Genomic DNA, 24881 nt, shown 5'->3' with positions numbered 1-24881 from the left:
GTGACTTTCTAGTGTGACTTTCTAGCATGGCTTTCTAGCATGGCTTTCTAGCATGGCTTTCTAGCATGGCTTTCTAACATGGCTTAGCATGGTTTTCTAGCGTGGCTTTCTATCGTGGCTTTCTAGCATGGCTTTCTAGCATGGCTTTCTAACATGGCTTTCTAACATGGTTTAGCATGGTTTTCTAGCGTGGCTTTCTAGCGTGGCTTTCTAGCATGGCTTTCTAGCATGGCTTTCTAGCATGGCTTTCTAGCATGGCTTTCTAGCATGGTTTAGCATGGTTTTCTAGTGTGACTTTCTAGCATGGCTTTCTAGCATGGCTTTCTAGCATGGTTTAGCATGGTTTTCTAGTGTGACTTTCTAGCATGGCTTTCTAGCATGGTTTTCTAGTGTGACTTTCTAGCATGGCTTTCTAGCATGGTTTAGCATGGTTTTCTAGTGTGACTTTCTAGCATGGCTTTCTAGCATGGCTTTCTACCCACAGTCTATCAACAGCCTCATGTCAAGTCCTGAGAGGAATGTGTACACAGAATATGGGTACTGTTATGTTACAGTTGGATTGGCTAGAATGTCTTTCAGTGTGACTGACTGTACTGTCTGAAATGGAAACTATAGAGGCTGACACTGACGCTGACCCTGTGTGGGTCTAACCAATAGAGAGGTTATTTTTCTTCTTCTTCACAACACAGTCATCTAGTTCATGCAGCGGTCAGTGGCAATATAATGGTGTAGCTAAGATGTGGCTATGTCTTCCTATTGTACTCTCTAACGCAACACAGAACTCTGTTATATAACAGGTCCAGTCATTCCAACCATATTGAGTGTGGGCGTGTGTGCTTGTGTCTCAACCCCCCCACCCCCCCAGCATGAATTGTGCCCAGACACACTGTTGTGTAGGCATCTTTACAGAAGCCTAATGTCAATAAGACCCCCTTTGACCCGAACATAATAGTCTTTTGACGCTAGAACTGCTACCTTCATGTTCGAAAACGGAGCCTTTGTAAAAGTAAAGGGTGAATTTTTTTGTCCTCCAACACCAACTCTTTCTCTCCTTCTCCTCTCCTTCTCCTCTCCTTCTCCTCTCCTCTCCTCTCCTCTCCTCTCCTCTCCTCTCCTCTCCTCTCCTCTCCTCTCCTCTCCTCTCCTCTCCTCTCTCTCAGGTTTGATTACCAGGAGCTGCTCCACAACTCTACCTTCTGCCTGGTTCCCCGGGGGCGTCGCCTGGGCTCCTTTCGCTTCCTAGAGTCTCTACAGGTAGGATGCCAAATACTGATCACAATGCACTAGCATGGTCCTAGAAGAATGCCAAATACTGCACCTAAAATGCTAGCCTGGTTCCCAGATATGTGACCTGTTTGTGCTGTCTTGTCAACTCCTGTGACCAACTCCTGGGACCAGGCCACGGGTACGAATACACCTCTGAACTATCACGATGATGGATTGACGTGGATTGTGTTAGCAGTTACACTATTAGTAATGATAGCCACACTCTGCCCAACTATCGTATGAATATCCTCATGTGATGTGGATTTCATCAAACTCTGCTTCAATAAACCATGTAGTTAATGAAATAATGATCTTGGACAGACTGTGTGGATTTACCACCCATGTAGATGTTTTGGTGAAGGAGCTGTGTTCATGGATTTACCTACCAATAAACCTCCCAGACTCTTGTGTTCCCTGGCCATCTCTCTCTCTCGGAGTCTCTCAATGGTCCGGAAGCTTCCATAGGGTTGCCAGCCTGCCACACTGCTGATCTGAGCTGAATGGGCAAATCCACTGAACGCAGGGCTTGGCAGGGAAGCTCACTCTCACACAGCTAACTCACTCCTCCTCCGCACTCACTCCCCCGCTCTCTCCCTCCTTCTCCCCCTGTTTCTCTTCCCTCTCTTCCTCTGTCTCCTTTGCTTTTCCATTCAGGCCAGTCTGAGATTTGTAAGATCTCCTTTTCTCTTCGTGCCAGCCCAAGCCCACAAAAGAATGTGCAATTACCAGTGTGGTAGGAAACTTACTGCCAGCGTTCCAACTCTCGGTGCATACACTCCTGCGGGGGCACACACACACGGACAAATGCCTGAGAACACACACACACACACACACACACACACACACACACACACACACACACACACACACACACACACACACACACACACACACACACACACACACACACACACACACACACACACACACACACTGATGCTCCTCTCTTCATCTCCCAATGCAAACAACCAAAAAACAACAACACACATATTCCCACATGCTGAGCTGCACTGGGATGCAGTCAGCGGAATAGTTCTTAGTCAGTCCGCCTCAAAGCACCTCATCTCTGGGGAAGTGGCTCAGGCGAGCCCCAGGCTTCACGTCAACTCTGGAGGCCTCAACCCCGTTACCTGGAGCGTAGCCTAGTGTATCTTTGCGTTGTCTACATGGCTGCCTGAGTGAGGGCCGGTCTCTGGTGAGGCAACTAGTGGAGCTTCAGACCGCCAGAGGGGGAAGTCATCTGATCTCAGTCTGAAGCTGGTTCTGGCTGCTCTCCTGTGATTTAATTAGAAAAAGAAATAAAACCAACAGCCCGGACCGCAGCAGAGAGAGAGGGAGAGAGCTGGAAAAAATGAAAGTACAACAACATCAAAAACCTGGCTGTCAGTAAACAAGGGGATATGGCAACATCAAACTGTTATCCCCCCCTCTCCCCATTTCTCTCCTACTCCCTCCCTCTCTCCATCCTCCCTGTGGAGTGTACTTAATTAGCAGACTAGGAGTTTGTTAAATCGGTGAGTGAGTGACGCAGCAGAAGTTTTGTCTCTTTCTCTCTAGGGCCCCAAAGGGCTCCTGAGACTGGCAAGATAGTAGCTGTGACCCATGCAATCTCCCCAAGAGAGTCTCTCTCTCTCACACACACACACACACACACACACACACACACACACACACACACACACACACACACACACACACACACACACACACACACACACACACACACACACACACACACACACTGCATCATTGATTTCATTATCTTCTCAGAGTGCCTTATTGACGTACCAGCTGCTAGTATACGGTGCTATGTGTCAGAGACGAAGACTGGAAATCTAGACAACATATTTTTTTATTGAATGTCTACCACAAGCAGAGCACATGGACAACGGTAGCATTACCAATTACCCTGTCCGTTTGCCTGTCTTTGTCCGCTTGTCACACTGACTCAGTCTTTCTCCTTCTGTTTCCACTTGCTCGCTCTTTATCTCCCTCTCTCTCCGTCTAGGCGGCGTGTATTCCTGTGTTGCTCAGTAATGGTTGGGAGCTGCCCTTCTCTGATGTCATCCAGTGGAACCAGGCTGTCATCGAAGGAGATGAGAGACTGCTACTGCAGGTAACACACACACGCGCGCACCGCAGGCCTGGAATCAATACTGTTTGAACTCAGTTGATACAGGAAATAACCTGACATCCAGCTAGCTAATGAACGGAGAAAAAATAACATTTTGGAAAGGACATATTATGAAATTGAAATTCAAAATGGATTTGACCCAAGACAACGTTAGGCCGCAATGTGCACCCATATACACACACACAGACACACACACATACGCTCGCATGTACGCACGCGCACACACACTCTTTCCCCTCCCTCACACACTCTGACCACCCACAAGCATACACATACACACACACACACACACACACACACACACACACACACACACACACACACACACACACACACACACACACACACGCGCCCCGGGGTTAGGGACGTGGAAATTGAGTTTTGAGGGAATAAAGCTGGTGACAGGAGGTTGAACGGTGCCAAGCACATCAGAGAGACAGGATATCATTGAGAGGTGAATCTCTCTTTCAGATCTAGAGATGAGAGGAGAGAGAGAGAGCGAGAGAGTGAGAGGGAGGAGACGGGAAAGGAGGAGGGAGGCCCCTTTGCTTCCTCAGGTTCCAATCGTTAGAAGACCTGCTATAGACTAGGTTCTAGGGGAGTCAACCGGCTACCTGACTGTCTTTTAAACATCACTGTAGAAAGATGCAGACTTCCCTGCTCGGCTAACTTGATTTAATCACAATAAAATCACATGGCCATTTAGCAGATGTTTTTATCCAAAATAATCGGCAGTTGTAGACTTACAGGCTAGGTGAGTCAACTGTATATATAGTTCCTCCTCTAGCTAGCTGACACATTCATGGTATTTACTTTAGGAGAGTGAACGGGGTGAGTGTGGGCTATTTTCACTTGGTGCCAATGGCGCGATCCCCCCCCCCCCCCCCCCCGGGCGGGTTGAGTCGAAAATAAACTGTTAGGGGCTGTTTAGGTGGTTCAAAGGGTTTACAACCTTTCAGGTAAAAATGGAACATTATACTGTAAGAAACTGCTATTCATTTACCAGGCAGTGTGGAGAGCAGTGTCGTTCTACGACGAGCGTTTCATTCTGCAACATTCTGATGGTTTAATCCTGTTGAATACATGATTGACCTTGTCTGCTATGCCCTCCCTTTTCTTTATCTCTCACCCTCGCTCTCTCTCCCTCCTCCCCTCGCTCTCAACTTCCACCCTCCATCTCTCCCTCTTCCCCTCACTCTCAACTTCCACCCTCCCTCTCTCCCTCTTCCCCTCGCTCTCAACTTCCACCCTCTCTCTCCCTCCTTCCTCCTCCTCCTCCTCATCCTCAACTTCCACCCTCCCTCTCTCCCTCTTCCCCTCGCTCTCAACTTCCACCCTCTCTCTCTCCCTCCTTCCTCCTCCTCCTCCTCATCCTCTCTCTCCCAGGTCCCGTCTACAGTGCATGCGGTGGGAAATGAGCGAGTCCTAGCTCTGAGGCAGCGGACCCAGATGCTATGGGATGCCTACTTCTCCTCCGTGGACAAGATAGTCCTCACCACACTGGAGGTAGTTGATAAGGAGTGTAGGGTCATTAGGCACCAAACGGGAGGAAACGTACTGAAACAGGGAAGGACTATCTGGACCTTGTCCAATAAGAAATGCCTGTTTTAGTTTTCTGTTGCAAACTGTTTTACTGCAGTGTGCTCTAATGAACGACCCAGAAACTGAGAGAGAGATGGATTCACCTCACGTTCATTTGTATGGGATTGGATTGGATGTTTTGTTCTTATACTGACGCCAGCTGGTCAAAGTGAGGAAGTGCATGTACTTAAGCAACAGATAACTGCATTTGTATTCTTGAGGTGATTACTTCAGTTTTACACACACACAGTTGGCCAGCCCATATGATCATATATAATTATGGTTTGAACATATGGGTACTTCAGGGCGTTCTAACAGATTAACATACGTAGCTCCCCTCAAACCTCACCTTGTTCTTTCTCTCTTCTCTCTCTCTCTCTCTTTTTCTCTTTCTCTCTCTTTTTCTCTTTCTCTCTCTCTTTTTCTCTTTCTCTCTCTTTTTCTCTCTCTCTCTCTCTCTTTTTCTCTCTCTTCTCTTTTTCTCTCTCTCTCTTTTTCTCTTTTTCTCTCTCTGTTTTTCTCTTTCTCTCTCTCTCTCTCTTTTTCTCTTTCTCTTTCTCTCTCTCTCTTTTTCTCTTTCTCTCTCTCTCTTTCTCTCTTTCTCTCTCTCTCTCTCTTCTCTCAGATAATTAAGGACCGGGTTTTCTCTCACGTCTCCAGAAATAAGTACATGTGGAACTCCCTGCCAGGGGGCCTACTGGTCCTGCCAGAGTACTCCACTCACCTGGCCCACTTCCCCTTCTATTACCTGAGCCTAGGTAAGGAACCACACCAAACTGGACTGGACCGGTTCTGACTAGTTCATACCTACCTCACTAGACTGGCTCATCCATATATCCTCTGTAGGGTCTACTCTGATAAAACAAAAATAGACATTTCATAAAGTTTCTAATTAGTACACGAAGCAAATCTAATATTTGTCTCCTTCAGTAATATGTTACTACTTTCATACAGTATATGCAAGGTAGATCGTAAAAGTGACGTTTCCCTGATACATAGCAGGTTAGGATAACTAACTTGGCAGGTGAGGATAAGTAACGTGGCAGGTTAGGTGAATTACGTGGCACGTTAGGAGACTGAGGTTAAGGGTAGGAGAAGGGTTAGGGTTAGGCTTAGCCACAATGATACAGCCACGGACCAATGGCGAGCATCAATGGGTAGAACTTGACATCAAGAAATGCCAATATCAGAAAACGCCCCTAATTGCGGTCTGCAATTACACCCTTGTAAAAGTAGAAATTATTCTCCCTTACCTTTCCTCCCTCCTCATTCCTTCCTGCAGGGGTCAGTCCAGGTCAAGAGTTCACCGCCATCATCCATGCCGTCTCCCCATTGGTCTCCCAGTCTCAGCCAATCATGAAGCTGCTTCAGGTGGTCTCCAAGTCCAAATACTGTTCACAGGTGAGTGTGTTTTAGCATGTCGGTGGAAGAGAGGTCATAGGTAGCAAACAGACTGCTCTACATTGCTTCATTAAGCCTAATAACCCTTATTGAGTCACACTCTATTCCCTCCCCCTTTTCAGATCATCAAGCCTTCATGCTTACTGTGTCACACTCTATTCCCTCCCCCTCTAGATCATCATCCTGTGGAACAGTGAGAAACCACCGCCCCACCGGAGTAAATGGCCCCCCATGCCTGTCCCCCTCACTGTGACAGACGGTAGGAGGAAGGTGAGTGACAATGACGAGTCGCCAAACCCAGGCCACGAGTGGCAGAATGACACACTGTCACCCCCTCTGACCGTGAATCTGTGAGAGTGACCTTCCTTTGTCACTGCTTGTCATTGACTCATCCTCTCTCTCCCCACACCAGACCTCAGTGGAGCAGACAGTGTCCCTGCCATTCCTTCATTCTCCAACGCACAAACCAACCACATTCAAACTTAACAAGGAATGGAAATGACCATCTCTCTCTCTCTCTCTCTCTCTCTCTCTGCAGACGAGCAGTCGTTTCCTGCCCAACGTGGCCATAGAGACGGAGGCAGTGCTGAGTCTGGATGAAGACACAGTCCTGCTGACCAGTGAGGTATGACCTTCCTATACAACAACACGCTGTGGTAGAAAACACACGCTTAAGCCATCTAACTGTACTCACTCTTCCCCGCAGGTGAACTTTGCCTTCTTGGTGTGGGTGAGTTTTCCTGAGCGCATCGTGGGCTACCCTCCCAGGAGTCACTTCTGGGACCCAGTGAAGAATGCGTGGGGGTACACCTCCAAGTGGACTAACGAGTACTCCATCGTTCTGACAGGAGCAGCCTTCTACCACAGGTGCTGTAACCATAGAATCGGCCTCCCCGTTCAAGTCAACCGGTCAAATTGCCAGGGTTAGAGGTTCCAAGCCCTTTCTATGCATTCTGTTTCTATGACTGTCACATCATGTACAGCTGAGCAGTATATCTACTGATCCACAATAGAACATAGAAAACAAACGAAGAACATTCAACAGATGGTCTTTGAGCTGTGACTACTACACGGGGTCCCTTAATGCCCTTGCATTGCCATGCTTCATGTACAGTTCAATATCAATACCCCAACTAACAAGATCTGACAAGTAGATACATACATTGTCTACATCACCTATTTCTTTGCCCTCTTTAATGATCACTTTGCTATCTCTCAACCTTCCGTTTCCTCTCCATCAGGTACTATCACTACCTGTTCTCCCACTACCTGCCCCCTTCCCTGCGTGCACTGGTGGACCGCACCTCCAACTGTGAGGACATCCTCATGAACTTCCTGGTTTCCGCCGTCACCCACCTGCCGCCAATCAAAGTGGCCCAGAGGAAACAGTACAAGGAGCTTCCCAGCCCACAGGTGAGGCCCCACCCATCAACGGTGAATCTGACCAATGAGCTGCCCAGCCCACAGGTGAGGCCACACCCATAGATGGTGAATCTGATCAATGAGTGCTCATTATGAGTTGTTTTTTAACGATATCAAAGCATGACAGTTGTATTGGTGTCCAAAACAAAGGCAATTAAATCACTTATTAACAAGGGTTAGACAGCGTCACATCACTAATAGATATTGTTATAAAATAATAATTGAATCCTTTTCTGCACTCTCAGGCACAAAATACATTTGAACACACAATACTAATCAAGAGCAAACCCTTTATGTTCAAATGACCTCGGCTGAAAGTCAGCCCGTTGAACAACCTCAACAAAACCATTTCCTGTAAATGTCCGCTGCCAGTAATTGACAGTTACTGATAAGAATGACAACTCTTTTTAAACATGACAATACCTTCATTCCAGTCTATTTTAGTGAAGATGAGATTGTCCCAGAAAGACATAGAGTGTATGTCAGCCTGTACGTCACAGACTGAAGGTTATTCCTTCTTACTCTATCAGACTGGAGATAAGAATAGTTCTGAGCAACCCAATGTGTCCGAAGTGAGATCAACTAGCCATCGTAATTGTAACAGTTCCCTAGTTTTCTGACCTGCAATATACGTATCAGCCACACGCCTTTATCAGCCTGTAGATAAGATTGAGTTATGACGTCGCCAGTAATTATCTACGGTATACATTCCCACAGTGTACAGAACCATAATTCCATTTGTTCATCCCGTCTGTACATTGATGTGATGTGCCACATTGCGTACGACGACCTTGGTTTCAAACTCGCCCTCTTTCTCTCTCCTCCATATCCTCTTTCCCTATCTCCTCCTAGGGTACGAAGATGAGTGCTCCGTGGGCCAACCCAGAGCACTTTACCCAGAGGCAGGAGTGTGTGAACAGCTTCGCCAGCTGGTTCGGATACATGCCCCTGGTCCACTCCCAGTTCCGTCTGGACCCCCTGCTCTTCAAGGACCAGGTGTCTGTCCTGCGCAAGAGGTACAAGGACCTGGAACGTGCCTGACGGACCAACAGACGGATAGAGGAATACAGTGTGGAGGCCTGGTCTGGTGGTTAAATGTAGACAGACAGACAGACCCTGGTGGACTGATCTGATGATAAACGAGGAAGAAAAGGGACCTAAAGCGAAGCGCTAGAATCCGCCTCCAGGGGTCTGAGACAACGGGCTATTTGAGGAGGAGAATATGGAGGAGGCCTAATGACCCTTGTGATTGGTTCCCCGTTGGTAAAGGATGGGTGAATGAACACTTGTTGAAGATGTCAACCACTCCCATTGTAGTCTGAATGGAGGGGATTCCGTATTTCATATCGAAGGAAGGCGCCAAGCGGACAGTTGCTGGTGCAGTGCACTGCAGCTGGCGTATTTCTACGGTACATCTGGGAGTTGGGACAGTCGGAAAAAGCAATTGATTCATTTCACATCACGTAACTGTAAGACCAATAAAAACATTTCCCAAGTGCAAGTGGTGGTGTTCAACTCGCATGTAGACTTTTGACGTCGCATAGCATCACTTCAACTCCATTCACCAGACCCTTCAGAGTATCAAAGGCAACTCAAACATTTCTCACAAAATCACTGTTTTTACAATGTATTTATTTTGTAGAAAAAGTCTAACCTATTGCTTGTGATTTCTTCGAGATCCTGCAACAGTGTGCAAAAATAGACTCCTCAGCAGTCGGCATGCAAGGTTCTCAACCCTTAAGGTAAACAGGTGTGTGTTGCCCAGCACTCAGGAAGCGAATCGCATTAATGATGCTAAGACACACACACCTGAGATAAATAGCTGCCATGGGCTAATTTACGATGAGATCCCATTGTCTTCAACTCAGTTCACAGGTGACACTCACAAGTGTTGGTACACAAAGAATACGGGCAGACGTTAAGCACTGACACTAGGTCAGCCTCTTGCGCACTGAGCGGAATTCATAACACTGAATTCAAGTTTATTTAGCTGGTCCTGAGTCAGTGATTATCACCCCCAAAAAAGGCTGAGGAAAACGTATGTAGTTTAAAAAATATATATATAAGTAAACTCTGAAAGCACCATACTGTAAAGGTAGATCACCCAAAGCTTCCAGCAGTCTATCTCACACCAGAACAACAATGGTTGGAAGTACTAGGGCCTAGAGTTTTCTGGGTCAGGAAAAACTCATGGCCCCTAGTGGGAAGGGCATTGTGAAGTGCAGTGAGAGAGGGTCGGCGGGAGGGGGTGAGGTCATCTGTGATGTTATTTCCTGAGTGTCAGCAAGGCATTGACGTCCCATAGCAAGTTCCTCATCTGGTCCAGAATCTTAATCTCCTGGTTCTTCTGCCTTACCTTCTGTGGGTGGGACCATGACACACAGAACCCAATTAGAATCAAGGAAATGTACTTAACTATTGGTTGTCATCCAACAAACAATATTGAAATCAGTGACATAGAGGGGGGGAGTGGACCCGTCACAAACCTCCAGCACTTCTTGTCTCTCCTGGTTTACAGCTGGACTGCAGGGCTCCATCTCCTCTCCTACATATGGCACCAGCTGGAAAGAAGACGTGTTATACACTAAGTTCCTCATCAGTGACACACGTCAAAACAACTGCATGACAAGTAATATTGTCAAAGGTGACAAGGCACAGATAGACAGAAAAACAGGCAGAGCTTGTGTATAGACCGAAAGACAAAAATGTGTGCTTGATTCACACTTAGAGGGCTGACCCGAATCGTACTGTACTGGCTAGGATATTTTATTTCGACATGATCCATTCCAGCAAGGTTCCAGCAACTATGGTGAATGCATAACCAAGCCAGCCCAGTACAGCTTGGATAGGGTTCATGGAGTGAGAAGGGTAAAGGAGGGATTTTGTACATAGACAGACATTGAATTGAGACCTACCTCTGGGAGTTCTTCCTGCAGGTCAGAGGTCATCTCCACACTTGCGGAAGAGCAGGGCCAGCGGGCGGAGGTGCTCCTAGAGTTTCCCGAAGCGGTCCTGATACACAGCCTGGCTCTGGGTCGCCCCGGTAGGCCCGGGGGCACAACCGCAGAATGAGGCAAAATACTATGTTGTATAAACAGTATTACTGTATATCGAATCTCTATGGGGAAACGCTTGATGACACCGACAGACAGCACAACTCAGTACATCATTCTTTAATGAACCTTCATTTCATCAGGTTATATACCCCCCCCCCCCCCACTCAAGACAGGTATGGTGGTCAACTTAACAGCAGACATTTAAATGAGACCAGGATTAATACAGATGATATGAAAGCATAATGTATATAATTAATGTGTCCATCCTTTGGTGAACACACTATTATATTACCTGTGTGGCTCTTGTGGTCTGGAAGATCTCCATAGTGTGTGTGATGACGTCCTGGACGGTCTCCTGGCTGATGCGACAGAGTAACACGGGAGATCTCTCTCAGGGCTATCTGAGGGGGTATAGGGAGCTGGGCGGGGCCTGAACCGGAGCCTAGGGGCAGGTGGTACTGCTGCTGCTGGGGGAGCATCCCAGCCAGACCAAGCCCCTTCTGAAGTAAGGGTGTACCATATCGGATCTAGGGAGAGAAAAGGGGAGGTCAAAGGGCAAGAGGGGGTGTGGCACAATGGAGTTCACAGGTAAGCAAGCACTCGTAGGCGATGTTGCACAATACGCTTTTTTGTTGTTGTATTTTACCCCCTTTTTCCATCTTGTCTCATCACTGCATCTCCCCAATGGGCTCGGGAGGCAAAGGTCGAGTAATGCGTCCTCCGAAACATGACCAGCCAAACCACGCTTCTTAACACCCGCCCGCTTAACCCGGAAGCCAGCCGCACCAATGTCTCGGAGGAAACACTATTCATCTGACGACCGAAGTCAGCCGGCAGGCGCCCGGCCCACCACAAAGAGTTGCTAAGACGCGATGAGCCAAGTAAAGCCCCCGCCCCCCCGGCCAAACCCTCCCCTTACCGGGACAATTGTGCGCCACCCTACGGGACTCCTAATCACGGCTGGTTGTGATACAGCCCGGGATCAAACTCGGGTATGTAGTGACGCCTCTAGCAGTATTAGACCGCTGTGCCACTCTGGAGGACTCGCACAAGAAGCTTTTATCAAACTTGAAAATCAAAGTAATACTGCCTACTTAACTAACCAAAGATTTGTTAAACCAAGCTAAAGATATTTGGGGAGGTATTTACTCGTGTGGCTCAGTTGGTAGAGACCGGTGCCTGCAACACCAGGGTTGTGGGTTCGATTCCCATGGGGGACCAGTACGAAAAAGTATAAATCTGTATGCACTCACTACTGTATAAGGAGCATATGAGCATCTGCTAAATGACTAAAATGTAAATAACAACAGCACCCTTGTTATGCTAGCTACCCCAATAATGGACTAATGGAGCCTAACGTTACTCCTTATAGTCCAAGAACCATACATGTTCTGTTTTAAACACCAATCGAACACCTCATCTAAACACCAATCGATTCTCAATTGCAGGTACGGTTCTAGAAACATAAATCCTTCTACTCTCATATCACATTAAAATAATCTCACAAATGCAAAATATAGACTTACCATTTTAACCGGTTTTAACAGTTGCATCCAACAGTCTTTTTTCAGTGACATGTTTGTGGCGTTCTTCGGTTTACACACAGGTGTGTAATTCTATACGGTTATTCTATATTATAAACTGGGTGGTTCGAGCCCTGAATGCTGATTGGCTGACAGTAATCTGTACCACGGGTATGACAAAACATGTATATTTATTATTCTAGTTACATTGGCAACCAGTTTATAACAGCGATAAGGAACCCCAGGGTTTGTGATATATGGCCAATATACCGAGGCTAAGGGCTGTGTCCAGGCACTCCGTGTTGCGTCGTATACCACACCTCATCGAGCGTTATTGCTTTATTATAGCATGGAATTGTTGAATAATCCTTTTTGATTGGCTTGAAGGGCATTCTAGAGCCTGCATTATTTCAGTATAACGCACGGTATATTTGCGAGATAGAATTCGATGGCTAGTTCATTTTTACATGTATTGTTTGAGCTGCTTTTGAAAGCAAAAGTCGAATTGAAAACAGAGTTGGTATTGTTGAATACGATTTTCATAATAGCAAACTAGGACTGATTGTTTGGTTAGTTAAACTAGCAAGTCTGTTAGCTTCAGTAGTTGCTGTGGTAACCAAACTATCTAGTCAACTTCTCATCTACTTCAGATAATCATCTCTGGGCTGTATGTGTTCTCTGGAAAATAATGCAACTCCGTGGAAGGTCAACTTTAACAACTGACAACAGGATCCAAGGAGTGACGGAGAAGAGCCAGCGGGACCTGAAGCACATCTGTCTTCCAAGGCGTTTTACAAGGCTGGATGACTGTAATGGCATACCAGGAAACACACACAGCTCTTCAGAGAGAATACAAGGGCTCAACAAAAATGACACACAGAGTTTTTATTGCTTATAGGGTACCTGAGTCATAGATGAAAACACACTTTGTTACGTATTTGTAAAATAAGTTATTTATCTTGTCAATTTTAAGATTTGTTTTTATTCTTTCACAACAATAATAAACATATTATATATTGACATAACAGAGTTGTGTTTTTATAGTATTATTTTGAAAAAACTTATTTGAAACGTGTTTTTATGGCACAAATAGGGACCAAAGATATTATACTGAACAAATGTATAAAATGCAATATATAAAGTGTTGGTAACATGTTTCATGAGCTGGAATAAAAGATCCCAGAAATGTTCCATATGTACAAAAAACGTATTTCTCACAAATTTGGTGCACAAATTTGTTTACTTCCCTGTTAGTGAGCATTTCTCCTTTGCCAAGATAATCCATCCACCTGACAGGTGTGGCAAATCAAGAAGCTGATTAAACAGCATGATCATTACACAGGTGCACCTTGTCCTGGGGACAACAAAAGGCCATGAGCAGTTTTGTCACACAACACAATTCTGCAGATGTTGAGGGAGCGTGCAATTGGTATGCTGACTGCAGGAATGTCCACCAGAGCTGTTGCCAGAGAACTGAATGTTCATTTTTCTACCATAAACCACCTACAATGTCTTTTTAGAGAATTTGGCAGTACGTCCAACCAGCCTCACAACCGCAGACCAGCCCAGGACCTCCACTTCCGGCTTCTTCACCTACGGGATCATCTGAGAGCAGCCACCCAGAAACTGATGATTATTTCTGTCTGTAATAAAGTCCCTTTTGTGGGGAAAAACTAATTCTGATTGGCCACCAACCCTGGTCGGGAGTCCCATAGGGCAGCGCACAATTGGCCCAGCGTAGTCCAGGTTATTAGGGGAGGGTTTGGCCGGGGTAGGCCGTCATTGTAAAATACGAATTTATTTTTAACTGACTTGCCTAGTTAAAGAAAGGTTAAATAAATAAATAATAATATTGATCTCTCTTTCTCTAGTTCAAGAGCCAAGGAGAGAGGATGTGCATGGAGAGGAGAGGCCCAACCCACAATGTATTTATGCACTTTTGTAGATCACTTGCTCTGACCCAAATGATAAAAGATTCCACCAGGATATGTGAAACAGTGCAAAGTACGATTGACTTGATATTGGTGTCTGATAAATCCAAAATATCGCAGAGTGGAGTAATAGTATATGGAATCAGTGATCATTTTATTACATTTTGCACAAGGAGGATTTTTAAAGATATATTTAAGTGTTACAAAACCGTTCGAATCAGAGGACTCAAAAAATACTGTGTTGAAAAGTTTAGGGAGGAAGTGGGTAAAATTGACTGGTCACCTGTGCTAGATAGTGTAGGGGTAGACAGTGCATGGGAAGTCTTTAAATGTAGATTCCTTGATGTGGTGAATGTGATGGCTCACATTAAACGGGTCAGGGTAAAGCAGAGATCTAGCCCTTGGTTTAATCATGAGATTCTAGAATCTATCCAAGCAAGGAATAAGGCCTTTAAAAAATGTAAGAACTCTCAAGAGCAGCATGAGTTTGTCCTATATAAACATCACAGAAATGAAGCACAGAGCAGGATGGATGAAGCTAAGAGGGGTTACTTTGCTGAGAAAATAATTGAGAACAAAAATGACCCTAAAAAGCTTTGGAAATCATTTAAGGAACTATGCTGTAGTAGTACTACCAAAAACAAACTAAACAGTATTGGACTGAACATCAAGGGGGAGATGGTATATGAAAAAGCAGAGGTTGCCAATGAATTCAACTATTATTATTTTTTACTTCTGTTGCCAGCAAGCTGGTTAGCAACCTGCCCACCAGTTCTGGTTTGTATGGAAGCAACCAAGTCAAGAAGTATTATGTCGAGTTAGGGGTTCAGCCAAACTCTTTTTATTTTGCAAAGGTAGCAACAGCCAAAATAGTCAGTATGCTGGCAGAGCTTAAACGCTCCAAAGCCACAGGCCTGGATAATATTCCTGCAAGGTTTCTTATAGATTCTGCTGAGCAAATTGGCCCTTGTATTACGCATATCGTTAATCTCTCTCTTGAACAAGGTACCTTTCCTAGGGACATGAAACAAGCTAAGTTATATCTCTGTATAAGAAGGGGATAAAGTCTGGCCCTGGGAATTATAGGCCTGTATCTATCCTCTGTGTAACATCAAAGATCCTGGAGAGAGTTGTACATGAGCAAATGTATGAATATGTTAACAAACAGGGTCTAATGTATGATTTTCAGTCGGGTTTTAGAAAAACATACTCCACTGATTCATGTCTACTTTACTTGACTGACTTCATCAGGAAAGAGATTGATGAGAGAAATCTGTTTTGAATGGTACTGCTTGGCCTACAGAAGGCCTTTGATACAGTTAACCACTGTCTCCTAATCTCCAAACTGGAGGCACTGGGGTTAAGCAGTATCCCTCTAGGTTGGGTAATGTCCTATTTATCAGGAAGGGAGCAAGTAGTAGAGGTTAATGGTTCACTGTCTCAGGCAAAACCAATGAGTTGTGGCATTCCGCAGGGGAGCGTGCTTGGGCCTCTGCTGTTTTTATTGTATATTAACGATATGAAAAATGCTTGTTCTTGCCATCTTTTTCTTTATGCGGATGACTTTACACTTCTGGTCTCTCACAAAAGTAAAACTATGTTGGAGAGCCTACTTAGCACTGTGCTTACTAATATTAGCAAATGGCTTGGAGATAATAAGCTATCTCTGCACTTAGGGAAAACTGAAGCAATTATTTTTGGATCCAGACCTAAATTGTGTAGGTTGTCTGAAATCAGAGTGGAGTTAGGGGGTGAGGTGCTGACTACTAAAACCTCTGTTAGCTACTTGGGATGTATCCTTGATGGAAGCTTGGGAGGTGTGAGCATGGCCAATAAAGTGCTAGGGAAGGTTAAAACCAGGACTAAGTTTTTGGCTTGTCCTTACCAAGCTGCTTGATAAGGACTCCATGAAAGTGCTAGCTACTGCCCTCATTCAATGCCATTTTGACTACGCTAGTACTTCCTGGTTTGGGGGTTTATCTAAATTTATGAAGGGGAAGGTTCAGATAGCCCAGAATAAGCTGATCAGGGTAGTATTGAAGGTGAGTCCACATACTTACATAGGCAGGAGCTGCTTTCAGGAACTAAACTGGCTGCCTGTTGAGGCTAGGGTGTCCCAGATTAGACTAGGTTTGGTTTACAGAGTATTTATGGTCCTGCGCCCAGATATCTAAGTGATTACTTTCTTCGTGTTAGGGATGCACACAGTCACAGCACCAGATCAGGTGTTGCTGATGTGTGCTTATACAGGTTCCGGAGTAATGCTGGGAAAAGTACTTTCTTGTATACTGGAGCCTCAGAATGGAATGAGTTGCCTCTGCCCATAAAAACAACGTCTTCTCTGGGCAGTTTTAAAAATAAAGTAAAAATATGTTTGATGTCTTCTGTGCCCATATGAATAACCCATATGATGTAACTGGAATGATGAGATAGATGTTCTTCTTCTCTGTTTTTGTTTTATTATTTCACTGCCATACTGTGTTTCGATCATGTCTAGCCATCTGGTCTCAAGAGGACCACAATGGAAATAAGTCCCAGACTTCATTGTGTGTTATCCTCAATGATTTTATTCATGTGCATGTATGGCTTTTTCAAGTTTTAAGTGTGCTTGTTTTTTCTAAATGGTCAAATTAATAAACTAAACTAAAAAAAAAGGAGGGACGTGGAGCGAAAGATGTATGTTAAATACAATTTCACCAATATGAAATGGTGGCAGCATCTCACACCAAGCAGTGAGATCTCCACTTCAAATTCAAAGCACATTGGACAACATGTCGCGATAGTAGCCTTCACACTGAGCAATTTCACAAGCTGATTGTTTACACTCGAGTCTCTTCCTTCCTTCTGTGTGTACGATAGCTGTAAATACATCAGGAGACGATGAAGGCCATTCTAATAATGTTGTTGACCCAGCCATACTGTACTAGCAAGGGAGCCTTGTCCGCCGCAATTTGTGGCAAATTCAGAGCTAAAATTACACAGTGACATATCGATTAGTCATGACTAGTGCTTAAGGCTGTTGCGGTGACCGTATTACCGCCACACTGGCGGTCACGAGTCACAAAGGCAGTCAAATTCCACGTGACCGTTTAGTTACTGTAATTAGGCTTCTCCAAGCTCTGATGCTGCTGATGGTCATTAGTAGCCTACCAAACTTGCTAACTTCCTGGTACTCAGCACTCTAGTGTCCATCTAATCACTCTGACATCAATACAAATGTAATAAAACACTTCATGAGAGCCCATGAGCTCATGTTGAGCGACATTTCTATAGGCCTCTATTAAAAAGAGGAGGATCCCATCAGCTTTCTATAGGCTAGGCCTACTATATTTATTTCTCAACTTTCCTAATATTAAGCACATTGCTTATCTTTACGACAGGAGTATATCCTACCTGGCTGGCATGAAAATGGAAAAGCATTCTCCGTTCACTAATTATAATACTGTTTTTTCTCCCCAATTGGTAGTTACAGTCTTGTCCGATCGCTGCAACTCCTGTACGGACTCGGGAGAGCCATGCGTCCTCCGAAACATGACCCCGCCAAGCCGCACTGCTTCTTGACACACTGCTCGCTTAACCCGGAAGCCAGCCTCACCAATGTGTCGGAGAAAACACTGTACACCTGGCGTGTCAGCGTGCATGCGCCCGGCCCGGCGGGCTAGAGCGTGATTGGACAAGGACATCCCGGCCGGCCAAACCCTCCCCTAACCCAATGCGTTGCCTCATGGGTCTCCCGGTTGAGGCCTGCAGCGACACAGCAAGGGATCGAACCCGGATCTGTAGTGATGCCTCACGCACTGCAGTGCCTTAGACCGCTGCTCCACTCGGGAGGCCACTCCATTCGCTATTTAAGTGCACAGATGACATGTATTTTTTCCCGCTGGTCCTGTTTCAAGACAGGTGCATGATAATGGTCCATTCTAAATCAAAACAAATTTCACTCATATATTATTTAGTATATGTAAAGATAACATTAAATAAAAAATAGTCTGAAGGGTAACAATATCACTTGTGAATTATATTTTATCACTCGTGAATCATTCAGCATAAGCATAAGGCAAGAAACAATGCCTTTTTTTGTGTGACTTTTTCGAATCATAATCGCACACCTCATGTAGCCTAGCCCATAGGCCTATATGTTTTGATAAGTGATCAACTAAAGTGGCCAAATAACGTGTGAGTTTCAAGTTTGGGGAAGTTAATTTTCACCATAAAAAATGCACCTTTATAATAAAAGCATTACATGCAATATTCCATCTGCGGTCACTTTTGATAATGGTGTTTTCCGCTAACGGAACATTCGCGTTTAGAAGGGGACAACGCAGCACTCCGCAAAAGGCATGGATTTTTTTAGGGTGCATTACGGCCACACAAAGGGGATGCCGCCTTTATCAAGTTCTTGTCAAATTTTTTCAAATCATCATTACAGTCGCATCTTGCAGCCTTACAGTGTATAAAAAATCGAATCATATAGCGCAACGTTTGTAGCACAACATTAATAACGCTAATTTAAGCATATAAGAAGTTACCCGTTTCTTTGTTAACTGCTCAACACAGAATAGCCACATGTGCGCATTCCCTCAAATCGTTTGGCGAAAATATCCTTTCTCTTTTATTCAGCTTTGTTCACTTCTATATACTATACAATAATATAAAACAAGCAAATCTTGTCTGTTAAATGGTTGGAATGATGGGTTGTAGGAAGCTCCTGTTTTCTGATTGGAGGAGATGGGGGGGAAAAGGTAAATGTCATTATGACCGTTTCAGTTCCACGGTAGCCTGTCAAGTACAATATCATTTTGTTATTTGACAGATACAGTGACAATATAGGGCTGTAAAGGAACATTATAAATGAAGGCTAACAGATCATTTGACCTTATCGAACTAAGAATATGTTCAAATAGAATATTGCCTATATTTGTGACTTTATAAGTGTATTTAGCTCACATCGATTAAAGGACAGGATATCTTGTGGTAAACAGGGTCTGTGAAGTCTATAGTGTGCAACCCTTTTGGGTAATGTAGAACGGAATAGCATTCACAAATTTCAACAAATTCTCCAAAATAAGTAATGATCATCGTTGGGGTAAGGGTTTAGTGTGTAATAATTAAGCAATAAGGCCCGAGGGGGCGTGGTATATTGCCAATATTCCACGGCTAAGGGTTGTTCTTACGTACAACACAACGTGGAGTGCCTGGACACAGCCCTTAGCCGTGGTATATTGGCCATATATCACAATCCCTCGAGGTGCCTTGCTGCTATTATGAACTGTTTACCAACGGAATTAGAGCAATAAAAATAAGTGTTTTGTCATACTCGTGGTATACGGGCTGATATACCACAGCTGTCAGCCAATCAACATCCAGGGCTCGAACCACCAAGTTTACAATGGAGAATATACTACATTTGCATGACATTTAGTCTTCATTTCAGCTACCCCTCTTTCTAGCCCCTGGGCTTGTTGAGTTGTTCTCATTCCACAACCTCTTCTGCAAAACGTTATGATTTAGCTTTTTACCCGAAACCATCCCACCAGGTGCATAATGCCTGCAATCTTTCTGGACTTGCAAGAGGCAGAGTGACCTGATAATGGTGTTCTGGTTCCGCAACCAGAAAAGACCGTGCTTATCTGCGATGATTGCCTCATCCAAGCTCAACAATCTCTATAAGGTTTATCAACATACCGGGCACAAAAATGTGTTAACCTTACTGGAGTCAGGTCCAAAGTTATTGGCACCCTTGATAAAAAATGAGCAAAAAAGACGATGAAAGACAAAATACAAATACTGAGCTATATTGAATGCTAAAAAGATATGGGAAAATTATATTATTTTTAGATTAATATATTGGCTTAGAGAAAAGATTTGGTTTCAACACCTTTCAATACCTCACCTTGCGAGGATGACTGCACTGAGCCTTTTCCTAAAATGTTTTATGAGATTGGAGAACACATTGGGAGGGATCTTAGACCATTCCTCCATACAGTATCTTTCCAGATCTTTGATATTCTTCGTCTGCGTTTATGGACTGCCCTCTTCACTTCAAACCACAGGTTTTCAGTGGGGTTCAAGTCCGGAGACTAAGATGGCCATTGCAAAATGTATTTTTTTTTGTGGTCAATTAACAATTTCTTTGTGGATTTTGATGTGTGCTTGGGGATATTTTCTTGCGGAAAAGTGTCAGCCTCCTGGCAGAGGCAACCAGGTTTTGGGCTAAAATGTCCTGGTACTGGGTAAAGTTCATGATGCCATTGAGCACATCTTGATCAAGGGTGTCAATCATTTTGGACCTGGCTGTACTCTGTCGTGGTGGGGCAGCATGCGTCACGTGTCTCCATGACCCTGTTGGCCGAACCCTCAGTGTTGCCGAGGCCATATGCCCTGCTAGGAGTTAAAAAGGAAAGCAAGTCACATGTCACCACCAGCCTATATATGACTTCACAAATCTCAAGCTTACTGAAATTACAGCTTGAATACTCAGTGTCTTTTTTTTCCCTTAATGGCCCCCGTACTCACTCAGGTTGTACCACCGATATACAAAGATTTGAGACAACGGTTTTGAAAATATTTTGTGCCAAACAACTGTTGTGTTAAATGTGTTGTATAACCTAAGCGTGTATGTGTTTGTTTTTCAGGTTGAATATGCCCTACATCCAGCCCTCCTCAAGAGTAGCATGTGTGTGTATATATATAGGTATGTTATTTCTTATTAATTCTTGTATCCATACTGTTCTGATCTAATGAGATGGATGTAGGATATTCTATGCCTTTCCCAGTCATGGAGAAGCGAAACGTGCAGCTGTAGACCACTACTGAATTGGGGTTAGGTTAGGATATTGTGGTAGTACATACGTTTTCACAGGTTTGGGTTAGGCCACTTTTCTCAACATCTTAGATCCCAAATGTTGTTAATTAATCATTTTTTAAGCTCATATGACTTGTAATATTTATGATAGAGGGCAGAAAGACTAAGCCGAATGGGGTACAACTGACAATTTCTCACTATATTGCCTCTTACACAGATCACAAGTTTGGGTATATATTCCATGTCAGACTTTTCAATACCACTTGTCTCAACATATTAGACCCCAAAGGTTGTCAGGTCAAGCTGTTTTTCATATATACATACAAATGATGGACATTTAACCAGAGGAATGGAGAAAAAAAAAAAAAATGTTTTATTGTCTTGAGTGAATAACATAAAAGTTCCACTTTTGTATATGCAATAGGTTATGACAATTCTGAATAATTGAAGTGACCTCATGGTGAGAGCGACAGTGAGACAACGATTGGATTATTATTTACATTCTTTAATTCAAGTTCTGTTTGTACACATCTCTCTATACACGCAAAAACAACCCCAATATGAATGAAGAAAAGATCCGTGGAAGGGTCCAAAAGGGTAAGTTAGTTGGTTGCATCTAAACAGTGAAAAACATTTCCACATTTGGCTTTGTATTCGCACACACATCTATTCCCAGCTCTTAAGCAAGAGGGCTGAGCTCATTACATCCCACATGGTCATAATAACTTAAATTTATTCAGTTTTGACCAGTTCAAAGCCAGGCTGAAACTCTCCCCCAAAATAGTCTTTATCAACAGGGTCATGTTGCCCTTTGAGGGTAGAATGTGGTTTATTAAACATCAAGGAGTAAAACTGTGAGTTAACTGAGACCTCTATGGGTTAACTGAGACCTCTATGGGTTAACTGAGACCTCTATGGGTTAACTGAGACCTACTCTTTGATTTTTGGAGGAACGGCTCTGCATGTAAGTCCATCTCTCGTGAGTTATTAGCTACAATTTTACATTTACATTTAAGTCATTTAGCAGACGCTCTTATCCAGAGCGACTTACAAGTTGGAAAGTTCATACATATTCATCCTGGTCCCCCCGTGGGGAATGAACCCACAACCCTGGCGTTGCAAGCGCCATGCTCTACCAACTGAGCCACACGGGACCGTGTGGCTCAATATCTCAATATCTGCTGTACAGAGACTATTCCACAATGGGGGGGTACTATGTACACATAGTTCTGCAGTAGACTATAAACACCTGTTGCCAGTCAACATATATAAGGACCGGTCTAATCTAATCTAGTTTGCCTGTCCTCTGATCATGTTAGTGTCACGCCCTGGCCATAGAGAGGGTTTTAGTCTCTATTTTGGTTAGGCCACCTGTGCTTTGTGGGTAGTTGTTTTCTGTTTTGTGTCTGCACCAGACAGAACTGTTTCGTTCTGTTCTATTTTGTTTCAGCGTTCAGTTTGAATAAATTATCATGAACACGTACCACGCTGCGCTTTGGTCCTCTTCTTCAGACGAGCGTTAGACAGTGGAACAATTCTCTATATGGTGTCAAGGGGGAAGGATACTGACGATTAAAAAACAACATGTACAGAAATACTGAGATTTTAAAAAGTACATTTTTAAAAAGCACGAGTAAAAACACTGACCAAGCTCTGTCCCACTCCCAAAATAATATCACCCAATAATACACTGGGTAAGTACAACACCGCTCATTCAGCTCTCCTCTCCTTCTTTCCACTCTTCTTTCAGCTCATCCTCCACTCTCATCCCAATCTAGGTCAAGTTACCTTCCCCATTGGCAATGGCATCATCGAGTCCCTCTTCCCTTCTCCCCACCCTGGGTTCCTAATATGACTGCCCCATCTGGTGGCGGAGTGCTGGAACAACAACTCTTTTTTCCCCGGGCCAGACTGGGGAGTTTCTCTCGAATCCACAGGTAAATTGTGGGAAAGTCATTGGTTGGCCACGCTCCAGGTGGCCGGGGGATCAAACACAGCAGGTTGGATGGCAGCGGTAGGTACAGTTGGCAGACCCCCTCAACTGGAGACTCTGAAACAGAGACAGAACGAGTTTAGGATCTTGGAAATCAAAGCTCTTTACTAAAACGTACTTGTTTTCGTTTTAGTGAGTGAGAACGATCATAGTTTTAGTAAGTGAGACATTTTTTTTGCTGTTCCACTACATGCCATTCTACTGGGTCGTGCTGTGAGCCACTGACCTGTGTGTTCCTCAGGCAGCAGCAGGTGTCTTCTACAGGGGCAGGGTGGTCTGGCTGGGATCCTCCTATCTGGTCCCCAGCTACAGACGCTTTGTGACGGACCACCGCTGTGACATTAAACGCTTGCTGCAGGACCAAACACATTCCCATCAGAGACTTACGCATTTATAAATGATTCATTAACCATTCATAAACTAATTACAAACCCCTTGTGAAGGGAGCCTTATTGTAAAATGCCATTTTGCACCATAAAGCTCACAAAATGTTACATGAAGTTATAATAGCTGATAGTAGGAGAGTGCAGTAAGAGTGACCCACTCTCCATTTGTTCTTGGCAAAGTTCTTGTTCTTGACGCTGACAGACTCACACGGATGTTCTTATCCAGGGCTGTGTCTCCAGTCATCCTGAGGGAGGGTGAGAGACATGAGGGCCAGGCTCTGTTGGGGGGGGGGGGGGGGGGGGGGGGCAATAATATGTGGAAGATGGTGTTGTGTCTTAGGCTAAAAAAAACACCACAGGGACACACACAACAATTTATGCATCTCTCATCTGAGAGTGGAGGACTACCGTACCTGAGTCGAAGATATCGTGGAGAAAGGGGGTGGAGAGAGAGGCACGTGAAAAAAGAATAATCCCAGTTAAACGGGATGTAAAAGACTGAAGACTGGACATACTTACATTAGGAGTTGTGATGGGGGGGGGGGGATCGATACAGTTACATATCGCAATATTATTTTTGATATATATCGTATCGTATTATTTTGACAATGTCGCTTTATTGTTTTTGCACTAATTAGCTGTACCTGCACCAAACCTCCAGTGTTTTTCCATATGCTGAGCAATATGGTTGGCACATCGAATTGCAATAAAATCACAGTATCGAATCGCAATACATACAGAATTGCGAGGATCGCAATACATATTGTATCGGCACCTAACTATCATGATAATATTGTATTGTGAAGTCCCTGGCAATTCCCAGCTCTAACCAGGAGTGGGCAATCTTAGGCCAATTTATGACTAGTCCATAATGTAATAACTGCCAATAATGTAATTGCTTTTTAAATTTACAATGTAATAACCAGTCTCCTGACCCCTAGCGATAAATAAAGAGAAAAATAAATAGATAGCTGTAGTACCCATGATACTATAATCCACACCAGCCTCCCCTGCCAGTATCATAGTTAGGTGGTCCATCAGATGGAAGTACATCAGAGAGATCAGACAACATAAACAGACTGAAGGAATGAGTGTGTGTGTATTCACCAGGTAGGTGGAGGCAGGAGGTGGCTGTGTGTGTGCGACTGCGTGCAGGTGTATGTGTCTATGTTACGACTAACCAGAAACGTGGAGGCTGCGGGATGATTGCAAAGGTACCACCACACGGTCCTTTAGATGTCGATGTACTGAACGAACAGCGCCACCAGCAGGTAGAGGAAGAGCAAGGAACTCAAACAGTTGGCTGCTGTCCAACGTGAGGTCATGGAGCCCGGGAGGGACGGACATGTTCCGGAGTGATGATGGCCGAGAGGGGCAGAGCCG

General features: G+C 44.4%; 1 protein-coding gene and 1 long non-coding RNA gene across 3 annotated transcripts in view; one reads left to right on the top strand and one right to left on the bottom strand.

The window, feature by feature from the left end:
- Positions 1-9305, top strand: part of ext1c (exostoses (multiple) 1c) — a 77433-nt gene extending 68128 nt beyond the window's left edge. The window contains exons 2-11 of one of the 2 annotated variants that reach the window (XM_071374701.1): positions 1161-1254; positions 3275-3382; positions 4787-4906; positions 5607-5739; positions 6264-6382; positions 6557-6652; positions 6921-7007; positions 7089-7249; positions 7624-7795; positions 8657-9305. In XM_071374701.1, coding sequence (XP_071230802.1) covers positions 1161-1254; positions 3275-3382; positions 4787-4906; positions 5607-5739; positions 6264-6382; positions 6557-6652; positions 6921-7007; positions 7089-7249; positions 7624-7795; positions 8657-8845 — 1279 coding nt within the window. In that variant the 3' untranslated portion in view covers positions 8846-9305. Of the gene's footprint in view, positions 1-1160; positions 1255-3274; positions 3383-4786; positions 4907-5606; positions 5740-6263; positions 6383-6556; positions 6653-6920; positions 7008-7088; positions 7250-7623; positions 7850-8656 lie in introns of both variants that reach the window. The other variant, XM_071374700.1, reaches the window with a different exon arrangement.
- Positions 9306-21603: 12298 nt separating this feature from the next.
- LOC139559191 (uncharacterized) lies at positions 21604-23779 on the bottom strand. Its single transcript, XR_011671711.1, has 3 exons — positions 23657-23779; positions 23339-23464; positions 21604-23169 (listed from the first exon to the last, which is right to left on the bottom strand). It is a non-coding gene; the product is annotated as an uncharacterized lncRNA (long non-coding RNA).
- Between the last annotated feature and the right edge of the window lie 1102 nt (positions 23780-24881).

Source organism: Salvelinus alpinus, chromosome 29 (assembly GCF_045679555.1).
Source record: "Salvelinus alpinus chromosome 29, SLU_Salpinus.1, whole genome shotgun sequence".
Classification (NCBI taxonomy): Eukaryota; Metazoa; Chordata; class Actinopteri; order Salmoniformes; family Salmonidae; genus Salvelinus; species Salvelinus alpinus.
This window is presented reverse-complemented; position numbering and strand designations above follow the sequence as displayed.